The sequence below is a fragment of the Lutjanus erythropterus genome, chromosome 17 (genome assembly GCF_056507025.1).
Source record: "Lutjanus erythropterus isolate fLutEry1 chromosome 17, fLutEry1.hap2, whole genome shotgun sequence".
Taxonomy (NCBI): Eukaryota; Metazoa; Chordata; class Actinopteri; order Lutjaniformes; family Lutjanidae; genus Lutjanus; species Lutjanus erythropterus.
Window position 1 is genome coordinate 6,644,753 of NC_139333.1, and position 19,098 is coordinate 6,663,850.

A 19,098-nucleotide genomic window follows, 5' to 3' on the forward strand; every position below is an offset into this window, starting at 1 on the left:
AGTTAGACATCTTAAATACTGTCTATTTCCTTGGCATAAGTTGCTGTGAGGTTCAAAGTCAGCCAACCTTCATGAAACTATGATATTAGCATCAATATTTGTTCAAATATTGAGAGAATACAAGGAAAATGTTTGACATATTGTTCTCATCATAACTTACAATCTTAATTCAATGTACATTAAGCACAACATAGATATTTAATGATGTGAAATGATTCTCTACGTTTCACTCAGTGGAGGTGTGATACACGTCACCCTGTGAGCGTTCAGGGGACAATTGGCACATCCATGTTTTCCCCAGGCCTCGAGGACCCCGCCGGGCTGGCACACCAGAGTGACACGAATCAAACGCACCAGCTGCTGTTAAGACATCAACTGCTCAGTTACACATTCATCCAGATATGACGATAAAAGGCTGTCAGTGCCTGCTGGGTTCAGTGCTGCTCTCATTTGGCTCTGAGTTCACATCTTTCTACGCAGAGAAGTGGAGATCTTTGATGTTTCCAGCAGCTGAAGTTCTCAAAATGGTCATCAAGGTTACAAAAAGAGGAAATCTTGCCACCACAGTGCAGGAGATCATTCATCATCCGCAGCCCAGGAACACTGCATAGACTTATCCAGTGGATGTGTGTGCTGTTTGCTTTCTCTCAGCGTATAGGAGACGATCCATTCAAAGTGCATTCAACAACCATTTGAATTTACAATTATAACTATTGCATTCGCTTGAGAGAAAAAAAAAACAACTTCTGAATTTATTTTTTTCCCCTAAATTAATTAGATTTTTTTTGGAGGAAAAAAATTGTCCTCTTTTTCTGAATTATTGAGGGAATTTTCATGTAAAAAAAAACCCAAAAAACTGCTGCGCTGTTCTTTCATGTAAAACGTTTTTGGTGTTTTTGTGGCAATTTTTCACAAGTTAATGAAATTATTTTTCATGTAAAAACAATTCCATTTTTCTGAAGTAATGAGCTTATTTTCCCTGTCGAAAACACCTGTTTTTGAGTCAATATATATATTTTTTTAACATGAAAACTTAACTCAATTCAGAAAAACAGAGCTGCTATTTTTTTTTTTTACCTTAATTTAGAAAAACAGCAAAAAAAAATTCTCAGGTGAATGCAATACGCTTCCATATAAAGAGGTTTAATTAGATTTTAAAAATTCTTGCAAAAAATTTATAAATCTTCTGATTATTTTGTAGTTTAATTGACAGAAAAATCAGCTAATACTTAGTTGTCAAGTAACCATACTAAACATTTAAAAACACTGTTCATTTCAGGGTAATATGAGGATTTCTATTAGGTTTATTTTAGCTGCTGATCTGACTGAGTAGGAAACCTAAAAGATAAGAAAGGAAAGGCGCTGGACTTTGCAATGAAATCCGATGCTGCATTTACTCCGATACGTAGTGAGAAAGAAAACAACGTACGAGACGTGTTACATATTAAACAAATGGATCATTTTCATTCTTTTAACTTAGACAAAGCTCCACAGTCAGTCCACATACTCTTACTTGTGCGTTCATGAAGATAAAGACGGTTAGAAGGAAAACGTTTCAGTAAACAGGGAGACGAGGAAGGATGGAGGGATTGTGGTTGAGACGATGAGAGGAGGAAGGATTAGAAATCCGAAGAAACGAGGGGGAGGGGGGCTGACGAATTTCACCGAGGAGAGGAAGCTGTTTGGTGAACTGCACAGCTCTGATCCTTGGTACCTGATCCTGGACTCTTGACTTCTCCTCATCTGTATTCTTTCAAGTGAAGGGAACATGAGAGACTTGGGTCGTGTTTGAGGAGCAAAATCACCTTCCACCAGGACTTCCCAACATGAACCTGTGAGGAAAAGAAGCAAGAGACACCGAGTCGTGAGGAGAACCAACTATAAATACACAGTAACTGTTAACATTCAGATTTGCCTCATGGAAGAAGAAGGCAACCTTTCATTTTTTTCTTTGCGTTTTAATATTGTGGAATTTAATTTCTTTGAGGGGCTGCAAAGTTAATCAAATATTAATCTTGAAGACTTTAGCTTGCCACAATTAAATTAATATAAATTGACCTTTTAAATGTATCTTCTATATCAAATCAATCACTTCCTAAACTAAAAATTAACTGATTAATAATCAGCTATTAAATTAATCGCCAACTATTTTGATAATCAAGCCTTATTCCTTTGCATGTTAAGATGTGTTCACAGTCGATTATTTTTACTGAATGATTAGCAGAGCTAAAACTGAAAGGTTGAGAGCAGTGTATCTGATTCTTACCACTCTCCTCTTGCCTGAACCGCCTCGCTCCTCACCAGCCTCTTCTTGTCGTCCAGAGGCTGCGCCAGAGCTCGCAGCACTCGAGCCCGAAACGGCAACACCTGAAACAGTCAGAGATGAACGTAACGTGTTAATGCCACGATGCACTACAGACGATAAGTTCTTCTTCAATACATAAAACGCTCAAACGGGTTTATTTAAGAATCCATATTTAGGAACATGAAGAACAGACTTCAGGAACCACCCCAGGTTCTCCTCTGTACAAATATGAAGTTAATTTTTACTTGTGTTACAAAGAACAGACTCAAACATTTGAGTTTTACCTCGTGTTCAGGGAAGTGGGAAACAGCATGGATGCACCGCAACGAGGCGATCCTGACCTTCTGCAAGAAACAAACAGACAATAAGGTAAGAGTTTAGGCTAATTAACATGTTAATGCTACATAATGAGCAGCTTCATAAGACAGAGTAAAGAGTAATATTTATTTATGTTTGCCAATTTCTAGAGTAAAGGCTTATCTTGAAGTGAATGACAAATATGACCAGAGGATTGTTTCATTTCAAGTATTAAATATGTTTGGTTTACATGAGTGACGGCGTCCTTAAACACCAAACTGTTAAAAATCAAGAATTTTCCAAACCTTCAAGACTTTTTAGAAAACCCAACAGCATATTTGAACAAGAGAAATGAGCTGGTTAGTGTCTTCTCTTGCATGTTTCTTGATTTTTGACATTTATGAAGGGATTTTTGGGGTTTGAATGCCCTTATACAGTTGAGAATATTCTTTTTTCTTATTCTCCTCAGAAGGATGAGTGCAGCAAATGCTTTTGTGTTCGATATCTCACGGACCATGGCAGGACTGGAGGTGAGGGCCAGCAGCCTGTTGACCAAAGCCTCCAGCTGCTGTATGAGCGCCGCTGGTGGGTCGACGAGGACGGGCTCCAGACAGGACAGGGTGGACAGCTGCACGCCCTGGTCGGGACATGACAAGGCCTCCAGCAGCAGAGACAGGAGCTGGACGGGGACCAAAACGTTCACATGAATGCTGACCATGCTGGCAAGCGGCAAATGGTAACAGTTGTTTTAGTATTTTGAGAAAATGAACCTCCAGCAGTTTGCTGTTTACTCACCGCTGGTAGTTCAGTGACTTGAACCTGCTTGGGCAGTTTGTTGACTATGTTAGACAGAGCCTTCAGATAGTTGGGCTTCTTCTCTGAAGGGAAGACACAGTGAAGAAAGTTAATTAAGCACCTAAAACCTGAGATGAAGACCAAAGAAAAGTCCAAAACCTCCTGAACAGACAAAAAGTTCCCTCATCACGATCAGAATATCTGACAAAATAATCACAATAAGATGTATGTGTCCTATTGTCCAGTTATTTTACCCAAAATTTAAAAAAGAATTGCCTGAATACGATCCCATCAAAAATACACACTGATTGGACGTCCACATAAAAAGTGGAAGACTTTCCGTTTAATTTTATTACATATAAGCAGTCTACCTTGCGGCGCAGCGTTGAAGCCCTGGACCAGCTTGGCTGAATTCTCGCTGAAGAAGCGCTGGCGGTACATGATGCGAACATCGGCGTGGCAACCGCGGTTCAGGACGTCGGCGGAGTCGCTCATCAGCAGCGAGAAGCCGTCCGCCGCCATCGTACCCAGGTCAGAATCATCGAGCAGAGAGAAGAGCTTCGACGATACACAGTTATGGACAATTAAAACCAAAAGTCTGCGGTTTTTATCATGGCAATAGAAAAAAGAAAATCAGTGGTGCTACGATCAATCGGCCACTGATTATTGAACTATATTCATTCTAAATAGTTTGATCGGTGGTCTGTGTGAAGGCTGATCAGATGACAAAGCATTACAGTCCAAAACATCTGCAAAGCACCAAATGTAGTCCACTGGGCGAGTAAATCTCAAAAGACTTTCCACAACACAGTCGACCAAAACAGTCATGTAATAAAACCCTGCTTGGAGTTTGACACTTGTGCACAGGGACAGGGCTTCATGGTGCATTCAGGTGCAACATCCATTTTCCTTTAATGTCACACAGAGGGCTGTGTTTGTCATTACTTTCTTGTTCTTTCACTACAACATCTGTAATAATTAAATGCTAAAACCATAGCCATTGACCCATTTGTTTCTACATGGGCAGATTTTTAAAAAAAATATTAAAACTTTTTTTTAATCAAATTGTTATCAGGAAACTTAGCTATATTCTTGTACAACAGGTTCCCAATAACCTCTGTGATCATTTTCAAGTTGTTATGTACTGATACTCAAGACACAATGTCGCTAAGTAGAGTTAAATAAATAACTAATGCTACACAATAAATAGAAAACTTTAAATGGACCCTAAGATCAGTATCAGCTGATATCGCTTCCAGCAGTTGGTGAATGGCCCCAAAAATTCTGATCGAAGCAACCTTAAAGAATTTTTTTATAAAGCACAAAGTCTAATGATATTTAATGAAGCGTGCGCTTTTGTTGCATTCATGCAGAAATAAAGAAGACCTACAAAAATGTGTATGTGTGTCTGTTTTTACCTTGTCAGTCAGTGCGGTGGACAGAGGGTGGTATCTGAGCAGCAGAGCTTTGCCAACCTGGAGACAACAATAAGCTGATAAACTGACTGACAGCTGACAGTAAAGTAAGAGAAATAAAATGAAACATTTGTGAACCGTCACGTACCAAATTATTGAAATTTTGTGAACTAAAGATGCAAACATTTAGAAACTGTCATATTGAAAACAGCTGGATTCTTACCCAGATCATGAGGGTGAAAGCCTGAGTGCGTACAGATGAAGACGCGGACTCCAGCTCACTGCACACCCTCTTCATCGTGCTCTGAATCAGGCTGTCGAGAGAATCACCTGAAGAAGAAACCAAAACCATCACAGCTGCTGTTAGCTGACACAGTGAGACTCTTCAGCGTTGGAACAAACTACGGGGGGGACACGAACTGACCCTGCGCTCTCTTATTAACCAGGCCGGCGAAGCACTTTGCGGCCGAGGTGTAGGACAGCGGGTGGCTGCAGGTGCAGCTCAGCTCCTCCAGCTGTGACAGCAGGTGATCCATCTGAGGCACCTCCACCTGGATGACACAACACACAAGAATACACTCAGAATACAGCCTCAGCAACAGAAACAACTACTGTACGTTTACACTAAAAGCCAAATCAAGTGTTTAAACTGAGACTCACACTGCGAGGTAACGAACACACACATCCCATGAGCAGACAAACCATCTGGGATTGGCTCCATGAGTCCCCCTGCTGCTTCTGGGGAGACATTACAAGCGTCAATAACTACACTCTCCAAATAAAACAGTGACATTCAAAAGTGCTGCAAAACCAAAGATAATCAAACACTAAACTAGGACTGAATGTATTTGATACTAGGTATAAAGAGAATAATTCTGCAATACAGGTGCATTTTTATGATGGTATCTTAAAGGGATAGTTTGGATTATTTGCTATGAGGTGATATAAGATACTCACTGATAGTCAGTTAGGACTTGGGCAATTCGTTAATCACTGATTACGGAAAAACATGAATTTGCATAACAAGTGTTAACAAATCAATGTGAAGAGCTGCGCTGTAGCTAGAATAATAATAATAACTATTCCTTTAAGTGACCAAGAAATCCAATTATCAGTTTTACTTTGTACGTACGCACCTTTAGCAGCTGGATGTGTGAGGGGAAGGAGTTGTCTGGCAAAAAGGACACATCACCGTCCAGAAAGAGAGAAACAGCCCTCGATGCCGTCTGTTCTGCCAACCTGGAGACATGAAACACCCAGACAGGAAACCACACAAACCTCATGAAAACTGTTCTGACAGTACAGTGAAAAAAAAAAATCAGAGAGGCTGACTGACTGAGACAAGGCGAGAAACAGACAGGAACTAGCTGCATATTTAGATTTGTTTTTGTAGAAGAGCCTGTTCCCAACTGAACACAGTTTCACGAGTGCTTCAGCTTCACTGCTTCAGTAACTTTTGCTTTGTGTTTTAATTCTACTTTAGATTTTAGCTTAACTTTGTGTGTTTGGTTATTGTTAGACTGTCTCCTGGGTATCCTGCTCTTGCTTTGTCTGTCAAGGACTCATTGTAAACTCTGTTTTTAAAAGTTCTAAATAAATGCAACAAGTATGGCTTGAAGCAGAATATTCTGTCAGATAAAAACACATTCTGAATTTTGGTTCTTTTTTTCAATAACATGTTGACTTCTGAAGTTTTGAAAAACGCTCCGGATTTCTTGGAAATCACACAAGCTGGAGAAAAAAAAGCTACACAACATTTGAAATTTTAGAATTAAGGATCTGAATGTAAACAAACTATTCGTTACAGCCCTAACAGAGATCAGATCAGATATCATTATCACGGTACTGTGATTTTCAGAACAAACAGATGTGTTAAAAAGTGCCCACAAGAGATGAATGAGAGTTTGTACTGACTTGGGCTGCAGCCTGGAGCAGGAAGTGCTGATGACAGGGACCATGGCAGACAGGACCACCTCCTCCAGAAGAGGACTACAACGACCAGATGACCCCTCACCTACTAAACACACACAAAACACGAAAAATAATTCAGTTTTTCATTTTCGAACAATTAAGCCATCAAGTAGTGTAAGGTTGTGGTGAAACATAATAGATGAGATGATCATTTCAGCTGAGGATCTGCTCACCTTGCAGTGCCGCCTGCAGAGCCAGAGACAGCAGGCGTGGGATGATGATGTCATGGAAGCATCGTCCCGTCTCCTCTGTGTCCTGAACCTGCTCCGCTATTCTCTGCAGGCTTCGACACGCCAGCAACACCTCCTCCACGGAGAAACCAGCGCTGCCTGAAACAGAAAGAAACCAGAGCAAATTACACAGGTTTTCATCTGAAACTTTTTTTAACAAGTGAGATGATTCCAGCAACAACGACACACACACGTGCATCAATAACTGATGCGTGTCATTTGACACAAGCGTACTGCAGATCTTAAGTATCAGTTAGCAGCAGTGACACTTATATTTCAGTATTTGATGAGTAATGTTACTGTATCATACTGCTTGTCCTGCTTGACCTTCAGCTTTTTGTGTTTGGGAACAAACTAATATGTAAATTATCTGGACCCGTGTTCTTATTTGGTCAAAAAGTGTTTTACAATAGAAAGTGTTGGAAATGAAAGGAGACAACTGGCACATTCTTACATGCTAAATGTGAATGCGCTGTGGTTCTTCCCTTTTGGAAAAAAGTGTTGGTAAAACTTGTAGAGTGGATAGAACAGCCCCTACCAATCTCCCCTCAGTTATTTCCTTTACTGGGATAAAACATTTTTACCACTGGGTGTCACTAAAGCGCAGTGCTGCAGCAGGACTTGTTTGATGAAACAAGCCAAAGACAAAAAAGTCAGATTTCACAGAGTGAGTTAGGCACGTACACTGTCGGCACTTGAACTGAACACTGTACCAACTGAGCTACATGTTCACCTGTTTTGTGTTGATCAGTCTGAACAAGTTGATACATAATAAGACATTTTTAAGTCATAGGATTGTATGTAGAATAACAAAGGAAGTCAATAACAACTTAAGTTATTAAAAGAGTGTGTTATTCAAATCCCTCTGCTCAAATATGGACACATTATGACCACTTCAAGGCTACTTAGAAGAAAAAGTTTAAACCTTCAAACTACACAAATAAAAAACACGTCTTAACAATATGACTGGGACTGTGATCCTCATTTTATGCCACCTCTAAAAAGGTAAATAGTTGTTTATTTTTTGACATTTCATGAAAACTGTTGACTCCCACCAATCAGGTGAGAAAAAAGAAGTCTACACGTGAAGTCAGAAAACCATCCGTCCAGACTGATTACCTGTGTGTGCCGAGCTCAGGACCTCCAAGAGGACAGGTGTGCTCTCCTGGACGACACTGGGTTGGGTGGACACCGCAGCCAGAGCAGACAAACACCGCTGGCGCACTGCATGATGGGACTGCTGCTGAGAAGCTTCTCTGTTGTTGTCTTCATCCATGGGCTCTGAGCAGAGGAGAGGAGAGGGAAAAGGTTTGGAGGATTTATTTATGACGTGCACAGTCAGCTGAGCTAATGTTAAACTGTAAATTGAAGAAAAACAGTACTTAATGTTTTAAGGATCGAAATTGATTTGGGTCAATTTATAGAGCTTTCTTTTCACTTCAAAATTAAGGTAATAGTTCTCTTTTTGTAAGAAATGTGTGGTACAAATTATGAAATCTGTGTTTTTATGTATTCCTTTATACTGTTGCTTTTCACTTACCAGAGAACAACTCCATCTTTAGTCTTGGGATCAGTTTAGTGATAAAGGCTGCAGGGTGCACCTTTGCCAAGGCTCCGACACACTCAACCACAGCAAGACTGGAGACAGAAACAAAGAGAGACACAGAGGAAGTGGAAAAGGCTGTCTGAAGGCAAAAGTAAAACAGTGGAAACTGTCGAAATATAGTATAAACTTTTTTTTTAGGTGGCTAAAATATGTTTTGCACTGACCTGACTCTGTCGTCCTCCTCCGTCAGCAACGGTTTGGTCAGGTGATCTACAGCCAGCTCAATATCAGAGTCCAGCAGCAGACCTGAGAGACACAGCACGTTTATAATATTTGACACAACAATTTCTGACAAAATCTGTCGGCTGTGAGTGTCAGAGTTCATCTCACCTTTTTGCTGTGCCAGTGAAGTGAGCACCGAGGTGGCTGTGATCTGCAGACTGGCGTTACTCTCCGTCAGGGCTGAGAACACCATGCTGCACAGAGACGGACGGAAGGCTACAAACACACTCTCTTCTAACGTGGAGGGATGAAACAGACAAAGAAAACAGACACAAGTTAAAATCTAGTCTCCATGGTTATGTACAAACAGCACCTAAACACAGTTGCAGTATTTAAAAAAAAAACAGATACTCCTTTTTGAAGTTCTTTTATGACAAACGAGTGAATAAACACATACAAATACACATTAGAGTGCATCTGGAAACTCGTGATTTAATGACCAGAGACACTAAACTACAGCAAGCTTTTAATTCTCTTCACTGGGATATCAGGATGTTTCAGCTTGACTAAGTTCAAACACTACACTCAACAGTCTCGCTCAGCAGTGCCAGTAACGCACTGACATGAAACAGATGAGCTATAAAAGCCATGAGTCCTCAGATTTTATCAGGGTCCACTCCACAGCAGAGCAGTAATACAGTAATATTGTTGGTAATCTTTCCACAGGATTTATCAAAAGGAAATAACTACACCAAAAAAAGGACATACAGATTCCAATCTGACACAAATGTGTTATTTGTGGTGTAATTTGAGGATGTGTGTCACAATTTATTGGTGTTAAAGTAGAACAGGAAGCAGCTGTAAGAAAAAGATGGCCAACATGAGCAGTCTGGAGTGAACACGATGAAAAAGAGCCTCTTTCATACTGGACAAAAAAGCCACCAATGCCCACTAACATCTGGCTTTTGCCTGCAATGGGAAAGGGTACAATTAGCATTCACTCCCAGGTCCAATGACAGCAGTGGTCACGGGTATTTATCAGCTCCAGCTCAGATCAGCACTGATGGAAACATAGCACCCGAGAGGACAATTTAATTTTCACCCTTTTCTTGACGCTGTTTGATTTGGTGCATCAGCCCAGCACAGCCGAGTCTGCACCCAGAAAAACGATGTGTCCCCTGTTATTTTGTTATGAAGCACCAAAATCAGGAAATGTTCAGTTTTCATCGGCAGTAACTGAAGACGACTCCGATCAGGTGAAAGCGAGCATGAAATAGTAAAGTAAAGCAGATACCTGGAAGTACAAACAGCAACACAGGAGAGAAACTAAACTTCAAACCACAGGGATTCAGTTAGACGCCACAAAGGGACTGACAGCTGAATAATGACGCTTGTAAAAACCTCTTTCTCTTTGTTCTCCTGTCCACATGAGTTGAAACTCAGCTGCAACGCACATCAGAAAAAAAACAAAAAACGAAGGGCTAACTGGTCTACTAGCAATGCGAAATGGGCCAATCGCCTATTTTTAGCGGGTTTAGTTGCATTTAAAAAACCTCCATATATGCATAGAATTTGGTGCACAAGTGATATATGGCAACAATAACCAGCACTTACCGCTCTCTGGAGACTGGCAGGTTTTTACTGACTGGATGAATCGCTGCACCACCTCCAGTAGCGTTCGTCTCTGGGCACACTGCACAAAGAGAAAAAGTTACTGATACAATCACACACGCTATCACGCTACAATACAACATTAGTAAAAGTAAACAACATCTGGAGGTCAGTTTTCCTACCTGTGCTCTGCTGTTGTATTGCTCAATGAGAGAGGGCATGACAGCGGCTGTTATGATGTGGCTCGCCCTGGTGGAGGCGCTGCAGGAGGCCTGTAGCAGCTTGGCGCTGGGCCACACGAGCTTCAGGTCCGGCTCACACAGGTGATGTTTGCAGTCTGGAATGACATCACAGTTTCAGTAAATAAACAAGATAAATGGACATGTTTCATAGTTTTACACTGATATGTTAAAGGGATAGCTGGGATTTTTTGAAGTGGGGTTGTATGAGGTGCTTATCAATAGTCAGTGTATTACCTCCAGAATATGGTGGTCAGCTCAGTACCAGCACAAAAATGTATTGTAGGGTCAATAGCAGAAAGTATTTATAAGGCTTTACTTTGCCGTCAGACAGTCTTTCCCAACAGGAAACCACCATTAAATAAGCCAACTGTCACTCTTTCCAAACCTACCAAGCTTCATTGGCAAAATCAGTCATTTTACCTCACAGAACAAGGAAGGTGCTGCTGGTTTGGATTAATCAAAATCATACAATACCACACAAAAACTAACAGAACGAGGTGCAATAGACCAACAGCTCCCATGTTCTGTGAGGCAAAATTACTTATTTTTCCAGTGGAATGTGTCTGAGCAAAAGAGAGTGATATTTGGCTCCTGTTCAGAGGAATACATTGCTTAGCTTCCCACACCAGTACTCCTGCTGCTTCTCCAAACTGGGAGCATGCTGATCTCCATCTACTGTGGGTGATATATACCTCACACAACCCCATTTCGAATAATCCAAAACATTCCTTTAAAAATCAACCAGTATCAGTCAAACCCCAGCAACTATATTACTATTTTAATCAGGAAGTTCTTCAAAAGAATTATATTTTAAAATACATTCACTTAGATGAATTAATATAGAAGTCTACATTGGTTGTTGTTTCCCTAATTTTAAGTGCACTTTGCCAGTAAACTAACCATCATCTGAGGGGAAAACATGACATGTTAACTGTATAAGCAGGTTCAAATAAAAGAACCGAACAACCACTGTGGTGTAATTTCCTGCCCATCTATTTTAGCAGTGCTGTACTGCAGTAACCCTCCCATAACCACAGCTCTGACATATTTAACGCAACAGTGCAAATGTTTTCCATTTTTGCTGTTCTTGTGTCATCCAACTTGACTTGACTCTCTCATGACACATTAATTCCTTTTTCCCCAACATGCACGCATTTACTTTTCATGTGCAAACAAGCTGGATTTCGCAACGTTTCACCTTTGAGAACAAGGTCCAGGAAGGCGCAGAGGGAGTCTTCAGAGTCAGAGTTGAGGACTGAGCGAGACAGGCAGGAAGTGAGTGCGGTGAGAGCAGCGAGGCCAGCCGACTCGATCTTCTCACTGGATGTCTGAAACACCTGCAGCGAAGCGAGGAGCTGTTTTCATTATTTTGTTTTTCAGACTCACGTCATTATGATAATATTAACAGTGTTTATTCTGAGAATGGACATTTTTATTTTGACATAAATATAACTGATTTGCTCGAGAATCTCAGTAGACTGAGGGGTCGCCAACTGATGATTTTAATGAATTTAATCTTCGACTTTCAGGGGACAGCCTTAACGTTTTACTACTGCATGTCTTTATTAATGGCATCGTTTGCAACTGTTTGCAAATCACAAGTACTGTTACTGTTTTCATGTATCTCAAACAAACCTCTCTGCGCAGTGACGTCCACAGTCCCTCGAGGAATTCTGCCAGGTCCTTATGTTCATATTGTGACACACAAGCAGTCTGAAAAATATCAAATGTGGTTAGAAACCAGGTGCGGCTCTGGGCTTCTCAGCAGCTCCACTGTAGTTGTAATGAGTGTTACTTTAGAGAACATCAACTGCATGTCATCTACATTTAAAGACTTATTGCAGCTCAGAATACGCGTTGACAAATTCAATACCTGCCCCAACAGACTCGTATATGGTCAGAGGCACATTTCAGTAGAAATTTCTCACCAGAGTCTGCAGCGAGTCCAGCTTCGCACTCTGAACGTCTGAGTCGAGCTTCTCAATGATGAGAGGTAACAGGAACTGCGACAGAACACAAACTCTTTTCAGGCCCTCGGACAAAAATGACGTAATCCAAATCTCCTCGGGTCAAAACAAAAAGCAAAATGCAGACGCGAGTTGATGGCCCTACCTCAGCAAATTGTGGCGTCCCAGTGAGGACGTCCCTCAGCATCTGGATGAGCTCCTCTCTGGTGATGCCGTGGGGGTCATTGGGAGGCTGGAGGGGTAAGTGAGGATGAGGCAATAAGAGAAAAACAGAAATAATAATATTAATAATAATGATGCACTAGATCCAATACAGTCTTCTGTATGTTGTCAATGGAGCTGATATTATTGGCCCCATACTGGGGCACAGCTATATGATTTATATTATTTATTACTGGTGTTTATGTTGAATGATATTTGATAATATTTTTTTTATTTAGAGTTATCTATAATGTAAATCTTTACTGATTCATTGCCCTGATGTCATTTTAGACTTTATATATGTAAATTACAGAATCTGGGCTGATATATCAATATCAGATTTTTTTACTCAGTATGTCAGATTGGTATTTGCATTTCACTAAATAACTAACACACAACTTCAGGGAGTTTATAACTGATTACGAATCAGTCTCAATATATTGTTGCCTCTATATGACTTCTGTAAAAAACAAAACAAAACAAAACAAAACAAAACAAAACAAACAAACAAACAAACAAACAAACAAAAACAGTCAGCAAGTAGATTTGCTATTTATATATATACTAAATCTTAATGGCAGCCACCAGGTTGGATCCCAGCTGATATCAGATGAAACTATTTATGGCATGCAGAAAAGAAAAGCCTGTTTACATATTCTCAGGTTAGGTTACAGTGAGTGGCACACATTTAACACAATACGAAAGTTCATTGTAGCGACTTTAAGATACATTTAATGTGTTTCAAGCGTCTTAATGAGTGTTGATGGTTCACTGTTTGGAACTTTGCTTTTGGGTTGGACTTGAACATACGAGCTTTCGCCTGCTCAGATATTTCAGTCCAAAAGTCAGAATACCTCAACATAATGTGAAAGATTTACAAGGTATTTGAAGGGTTTGTTTAATTATTATCTGGAAAGACAATGCTGCTTTGCTTGTGATGTCACACAAAACCAAACATCACATTATCAGCGTTGTGGCAAAGAGCTGCTGCAGAGAGTCAACAAATGATCACAGGCCTGCGTTCCTCTGTGATGCAGAGATGGGAAATGTGCGCGAGCAGACGAGGAGACAGACACTGTATTACTGTTTTCTACACAGTTCCCCTGAGGTCACAGGAAGTCAATGATGACATTTTTGTCTGCTGCCCTCACTGCTATCGTCAGTTCTCGGGCAAAAGCAGCTGAGTAAACAGGGACTCACAGGAGAGAAGTCGATGGGGAAATAGCAGGACGTCACCTCGAACAGCTCCTCTGTGAATTTACCTGAGACAGCAGACAGGAAATTAACGGCAGGATATACAGAGGCACGCTTCAGCTGTGAATAGATTGAAGCAAAACAACAAAGGAAGATGCACCTAGATCATAGCCTCGGTGGATGATGTTCTTGGCAACTTGGAAGGCTAACAGGAGGTTGCGAGGATCCCTCTCTCCATCCATTGACTGGACAAAACCAAACACAAAGTCTGCGCCCAAACCCTTCAGCTCTGTGGAAGAGTCACATGGGAATACACAGTGTAGTTTAAACTCTGTGAGATGGTTCAAATTGTTACCACTTCCCAGTTGCATGTAGTGTGAAAGCTACGGCTATGTTGAAGATTGCCAAGTCTTATTTCCTCTAACCACACAGGATTCATTATGTAATATGAAATTGAGAAGAAAATGGCAAATATTAGGCCTATGGGGATTTAACAGTTGCCAAGAGCCTTAATTTTCTTATTTTCTTTTATTTAAATGAAAAATACAAAGCAAACCATTCTTTACAAGTGCAACATGTAAGAATTGGCCACCTGTCAAATTCATACTCTCATCAAAATCTCAATGTGGCTTTCTGCAATTTTCAAACTGCAGGCAGTGCAATATTTGTGTCAAAAAACTTTTGGATTAATGAATTTTGTGAGGCACAGATGTCCTGCCCCACAAATCAGATTCTACAGACTTAAAAAAACGTCTTCATCTGCTATAGATTCCTACAAAAACAAACAAAAAAAGACATCATAGTCATTTTAGCGTTTTTCAATCAAAACAAGAATGTAAAAAAACAAAATAGCACAGTGTGTAGAGCCAGAATATTTCCACAGGACAGGACTGGCTGGGACTAGATGGTTAACTTCAGTTGATGTCTCTGCCACAAAATGCAGAGACGCCTTTGACAGAACGTCAAAACTGTTATTTCTTCACATTCTGTTGATCATTTCAAATCATTTCGGAAATTTTTTTAACTAAAATTCTTACACGTTGCACCTCATCATTATTTTTGCTTCTACTATTGTGCAAAATGGGGAGACAGAAGTGGTGTCACACTGCATGGATGAGAACGGGTACAGCTTTGAAAGTGGGCCTTTGTTCATTCCAGGGTTCCTACAACTTTTCCAAAGTCCAAGCACCTTTAAGTTGTGGTAAATTGGCATATTTATGTATACTTCTACTTCTATTTAATTTGATCATCACATTAATCAGATGTTATTGTGCCATGAACAACAAAACTTATGTTTCAAGATGGAATTCAATGAATTAAAGGAAAATATGTCACCTGTCTATAAGTAGGGTTTGTATCCTAAATAAACTAACTGCCTGAGTCAGTCTAAAACAACGCTCACTGAAACACCAACCTAGTCGATTAATCGGTTGATTATTTTCTCTTGTTTTAAAATGTCAGAAAATGGTGAAAAATATCAATCAGTGTTTCCCAAAGCCCGAGATGAAGTCCTCAAAAGACAACTGAGGACTTGAGTGTACCAAAGATATGCAGTTTACTGTCACAGAAGAGTAAAGAAACCAGAAAATAGTAACATTTAAGAAGTTGAAATCAGAGAATTCAGCCTTTTTTTCTTAAAAAAAAAAAAAAAAAAACAAGCAAAAAACTCAATTCAATTAATAATCAATTAATCATCACAGCTCTGATCGTGCAGCTCTTGTAGACTTTACAAATGATATTGGACCAAATGGATCAAGCCACGAAAGGAAAACAAGACATTTCACGTGGTTGTGATGGTCAAAATAATTTATCCACCATTTTACAACCACTTCTTTCACAGTGCAAGCGTATGGGAAAACACAGATTGGCCACTGCGTCAAATTTGCTTACGCCCGCCGTCCTCGCTGAGGGCTGTCATACCGTGTCAGTCTACATGATGGTGTGTTTATTAGAACTACCAGCAGCCACGCACATACAGTACACTTCAGTGTCGGCCTTCTATTTGCATCCTACACAGTTTGTCTATGCAAAAAAAACATGCAAAATTATTCAACTGCCAAACAAAGAAGAAGATGATGTGACAACTCCTTTATAACAGGGCTCGTAAAAATGCTTAAGGCTGAAAATGATGGACACAGTGAGTAGTCAGCCAACAGCTGAGATTTCTGACTTTCAGAACTCACTCTCTACTGTTTTGAAACACCTACATCTTCAACACAGGACCTTATTTTCCTTCAGCAGAGCTCCTTAGTCATTGTGGGGAAGTGTTAACGCCTTATTCTATTAACTGTGAGTCAGACTCAAACCCGTTAGCTCTTACCGGCTTCTCTGCTCTCCATGAGGTTGATGAGCATGTTGTAGACGCAAGCTCTCTCTGCCAGCATCAGAGACTGGAGAAAAACAAACAGGCCACATGAGCTTTTCACTAGCTATTAGATGAATCAGGCTGACCTGAAAAGCACACTTGGTGAAAGAAGAAGTGCTCCTCAGACGTGGAGGAAGTGAGAACAACATCTTCACACACTCTTAGAAGTGTGGTCAGATGTTGCATGGGTGTGTTTGCATACATCAATATTCAAGTTGCATGCTGTTATACGTTTTAACATCTGGCCAGTTAGCAGATGAATATTTGAGTTGTGGGCTAACCGATTAGTTTTCTTTGTTCCTCATAAATAAACTTAACAACACTATTCAGTTGAATGAAGTACTTCTATAGAATAAAATCCATTGTTGTTTTAATCCCCCACATAAAATGCTCATTTACAATAACAGACTTCCTCAGGCATATGTGCAGATAAAATCTTGCCTGCTACAAGGTCAACATCTTTATTAAAATACAGCATTAAATCTCACCTGAACATGAACATCTTGAAACAAAGACCTCAGCATGGACACAGCTGAGCCAGGAGGCAATACTGTGCATTTTGTCTGGGGGGGAAAAAAAAGCATATAAACACACACAATGTGCATGTTGGTCTGGAACATCTCATAATGAGTCAGTTAATCTTATGCAGGATGTTTCAGTTGTTATTGTCACTGAAAATCTATCACAGGCAGACACTCACCAGCGCTCTGAGCCCCTGTAAAACAGGGGGTGTGATGACGTAATGGTCCTTTAGACGGTTTTCGTAGAAGGCAATGAGCACTTCGACTGTGGAGAACAGACACAGGGAGATAAGCTGATTAAATATCACTCTTAAAGTGAATGGGACAGAGTTTCTGAAAACTATAAGGAAAGATGTGCACCTTCTCTCTCTGTAAGGCCTCCATAGCACTCCTTTAAAACCTCAGAGAGAAGCTGGACTCCTCTGGCTCGAGTGTGAGGCTGAGAGCTGGTCAGACTCAGTCTGCAACAGAGGGGAAACTAAACGTTAATTATCATTAAATATTAATATAAGAGTGATTGAGTGAATTTAATTGATGCCTTTAAAATTCACAATGAATTAACTACCATTCATGAGAAACCTCATATCCAGTGGTGAAATCTAACTAAACACATTTATTCAAGTACTGTACTTGTACAATTTTGAGGTACTTATACTTTACTTGAGTATTTCGATTGTATCCTACTTTATACTTCTACTTCATTACATTTTGGAAGCCAATATTGTACTTTAACTCCACTACATTTTTGATACCATTAGTTACTTATCAATACAATATATACTAATTACACATGATGTATTAATCTACCCAGTAAGTACCTTATTAGGCTTTTTCAACTAAACTCCCACCAATTTAGTGAAAGGGTACAGTAAATGAAGGAGTTTTACTTTTTACACTGTAGTATTATTACTTTTATTTGAAACCTTAACTGAAATATCTGAGTACTTCGTCCACCACTGCTCATATCTACTGTAATCCGCACTAAACGCAAAATGATACCATATCAAATAGAGAACAGAGTAAATTATAGTATACTTACTTGCTGTAAGATCAGAAAAAAAGTTGATGTCTTACCCCAGTGCTTCCACTAGCTGCAGTATTGCAAACTGTCCATCTTTGAGACCTGAGCAGAGAGTCAAGTTAAGTGAAGTGTAGCTAAGGTTAACAATATAAAACACACGCAGACATGAAAACACATGCGCATAACTAAGTTATCTAGCAGTTAATACAGAATAACTAGCAGGAGAGAACGGCGGAGTCCAAAGGTACAGAGTTCAATGACAGGATGCTTTCATTCAGAGACAAACAGCAGCTAGCAAACAGCATGCGGTTAACATACACTGGACTAGCATGGAAATTCACATCACTAGGCGAATGACAGTGCAATAAAACGCTAGGGATACAGTCAGCTTGCGCTGGCATTGTTATAAAATTCGCAGAGCAGTGCCATAACGTCTGTGTTTTTGTGTCAGAGGCTGTTAACACCACACAGGATGTTGTGGCGCTAAGTTAGCTAGTTAACCATCATGCCGCCGTGTTGCGCATCCTTGAAGCGGCAGCTCAAGCAGCCTCAACAGCGGTCTTTATCGCGACAAGCTGCTCTGGAAACGTGTCGAGGAAACTACGAAGACGTATCTACCTGCTACTGTATCTTTGGCTTTGCTGTCTTGAAGTCCCGAGACATATTCCTCTACAAGAGACAGCAGCAAGGTACTGTCCGCAGCCATCGTGCCTATGTAACTCTACTGGGACCACGCATGCGCGCAAAGTTAGGGGTGAAACGCAAAAGTGTCTCATTTTACTTTAACTTTCATGAAATGGGGCCTGTAATGGACATTATAATGTTGAATTGGAAGCCATTTGTTGTAACGTTCACGTTGATCGAAATGTAAACGTTTGCTGAACGCTGAAATAAAAACCAAAACATTTAGTTTTGGAGCTGCGTTTAGGTGCTGTCCGAATTCCGAAACACTACAAAGAGTACATCCTAGCAAACACAGAATTCCTGATTCCTGTACCACCTTTCCCCGTCCACTGACGCATAGAGTGCTTTTACACTCTTAGCAATTTAAATGTTTTACTGCATGTATCTTTAAAAAATACACAGTCAAAACAAGAAACACAGTAGGCGTGCATAATGTGATATCTTCGCCGGTGTCTATTTTCTTTCCAGTCTCCTCCATTCATAATTGCCTTTCGTCCTGACGTAAAGGAAC

At 40.2% G+C, this 19,098-nt stretch overlaps 1 protein-coding gene across 6 annotated transcripts; it reads right to left on the bottom strand.

The window, feature by feature from the left end:
- Window positions 1–1,337: 1,337 nt before the first annotated feature.
- mms19 (MMS19 homolog, cytosolic iron-sulfur assembly component) lies at window positions 1,338–18,978 on the bottom strand. 6 transcript variants are annotated; one of them, XM_084740198.1, is made up of 31 exons: window positions 18,522–18,978; window positions 17,957–18,005; window positions 17,243–17,343; window positions 17,062–17,147; window positions 16,850–16,924; window positions 16,317–16,386; window positions 14,157–14,285; window positions 14,003–14,064; window positions 12,747–12,833; window positions 12,563–12,637; window positions 12,270–12,347; window positions 11,833–11,971; window positions 10,575–10,729; window positions 10,396–10,474; window positions 8,950–9,075; window positions 8,784–8,865; window positions 8,554–8,651; window positions 8,133–8,294; window positions 6,957–7,112; window positions 6,727–6,826; window positions 5,949–6,051; window positions 5,473–5,550; window positions 5,237–5,363; window positions 5,036–5,142; window positions 4,816–4,872; window positions 3,769–3,955; window positions 3,398–3,480; window positions 3,117–3,281; window positions 2,590–2,649; window positions 2,267–2,367; window positions 1,338–1,832 (listed from the first exon to the last, which is right to left on the bottom strand). In XM_084740198.1, the coding sequence occupies exons 1-31, from the start codon at window positions 18,607–18,609 to the stop codon at window positions 1,802–1,804; spliced, it is 3,096 nt and encodes a 1,031-aa protein (XP_084596324.1). In that variant the 5' UTR covers window positions 18,610–18,978; the 3' UTR covers window positions 1,338–1,801. The 6 variants fall into 6 exon arrangements, 2 of the variants coding, with proteins under 2 accessions (XP_084596324.1, XP_084596323.1); XM_084740197.1 differs by having other exon boundaries at window positions 8,784–9,075; XR_014772153.1 differs by lacking the exon at window positions 1,338–1,832 and having other exon boundaries at window positions 2,590–3,281; window positions 6,727–6,829; window positions 8,950–9,072.
- Window positions 18,979–19,098: the final 120 nt, after the last annotated feature.

Bases quoted from the DNA above. Each gene is read 5' to 3' on its own strand.
- mms19 (XM_084740197.1), bottom strand. From the start codon at position 18,609: ATGGCTGCGGACAGTACCTTGCTGCTGTCTCTTGTAGAGGAATATGTC. The intron at 10,730-11,832 runs GTGAAACGTTGC...ATGTCATTCCAG, and splicing joins CCTGGACCTTGTTCTCAAAG to ACTGCAAACATCACCTGTGT. The intron at 8,295-8,553 runs GTAAGTGAAAAG...TCCTCTGCTCAG, and splicing joins AAAGATGGAGTTGTTCTCTG to AGCCCATGGATGAAGACAAC.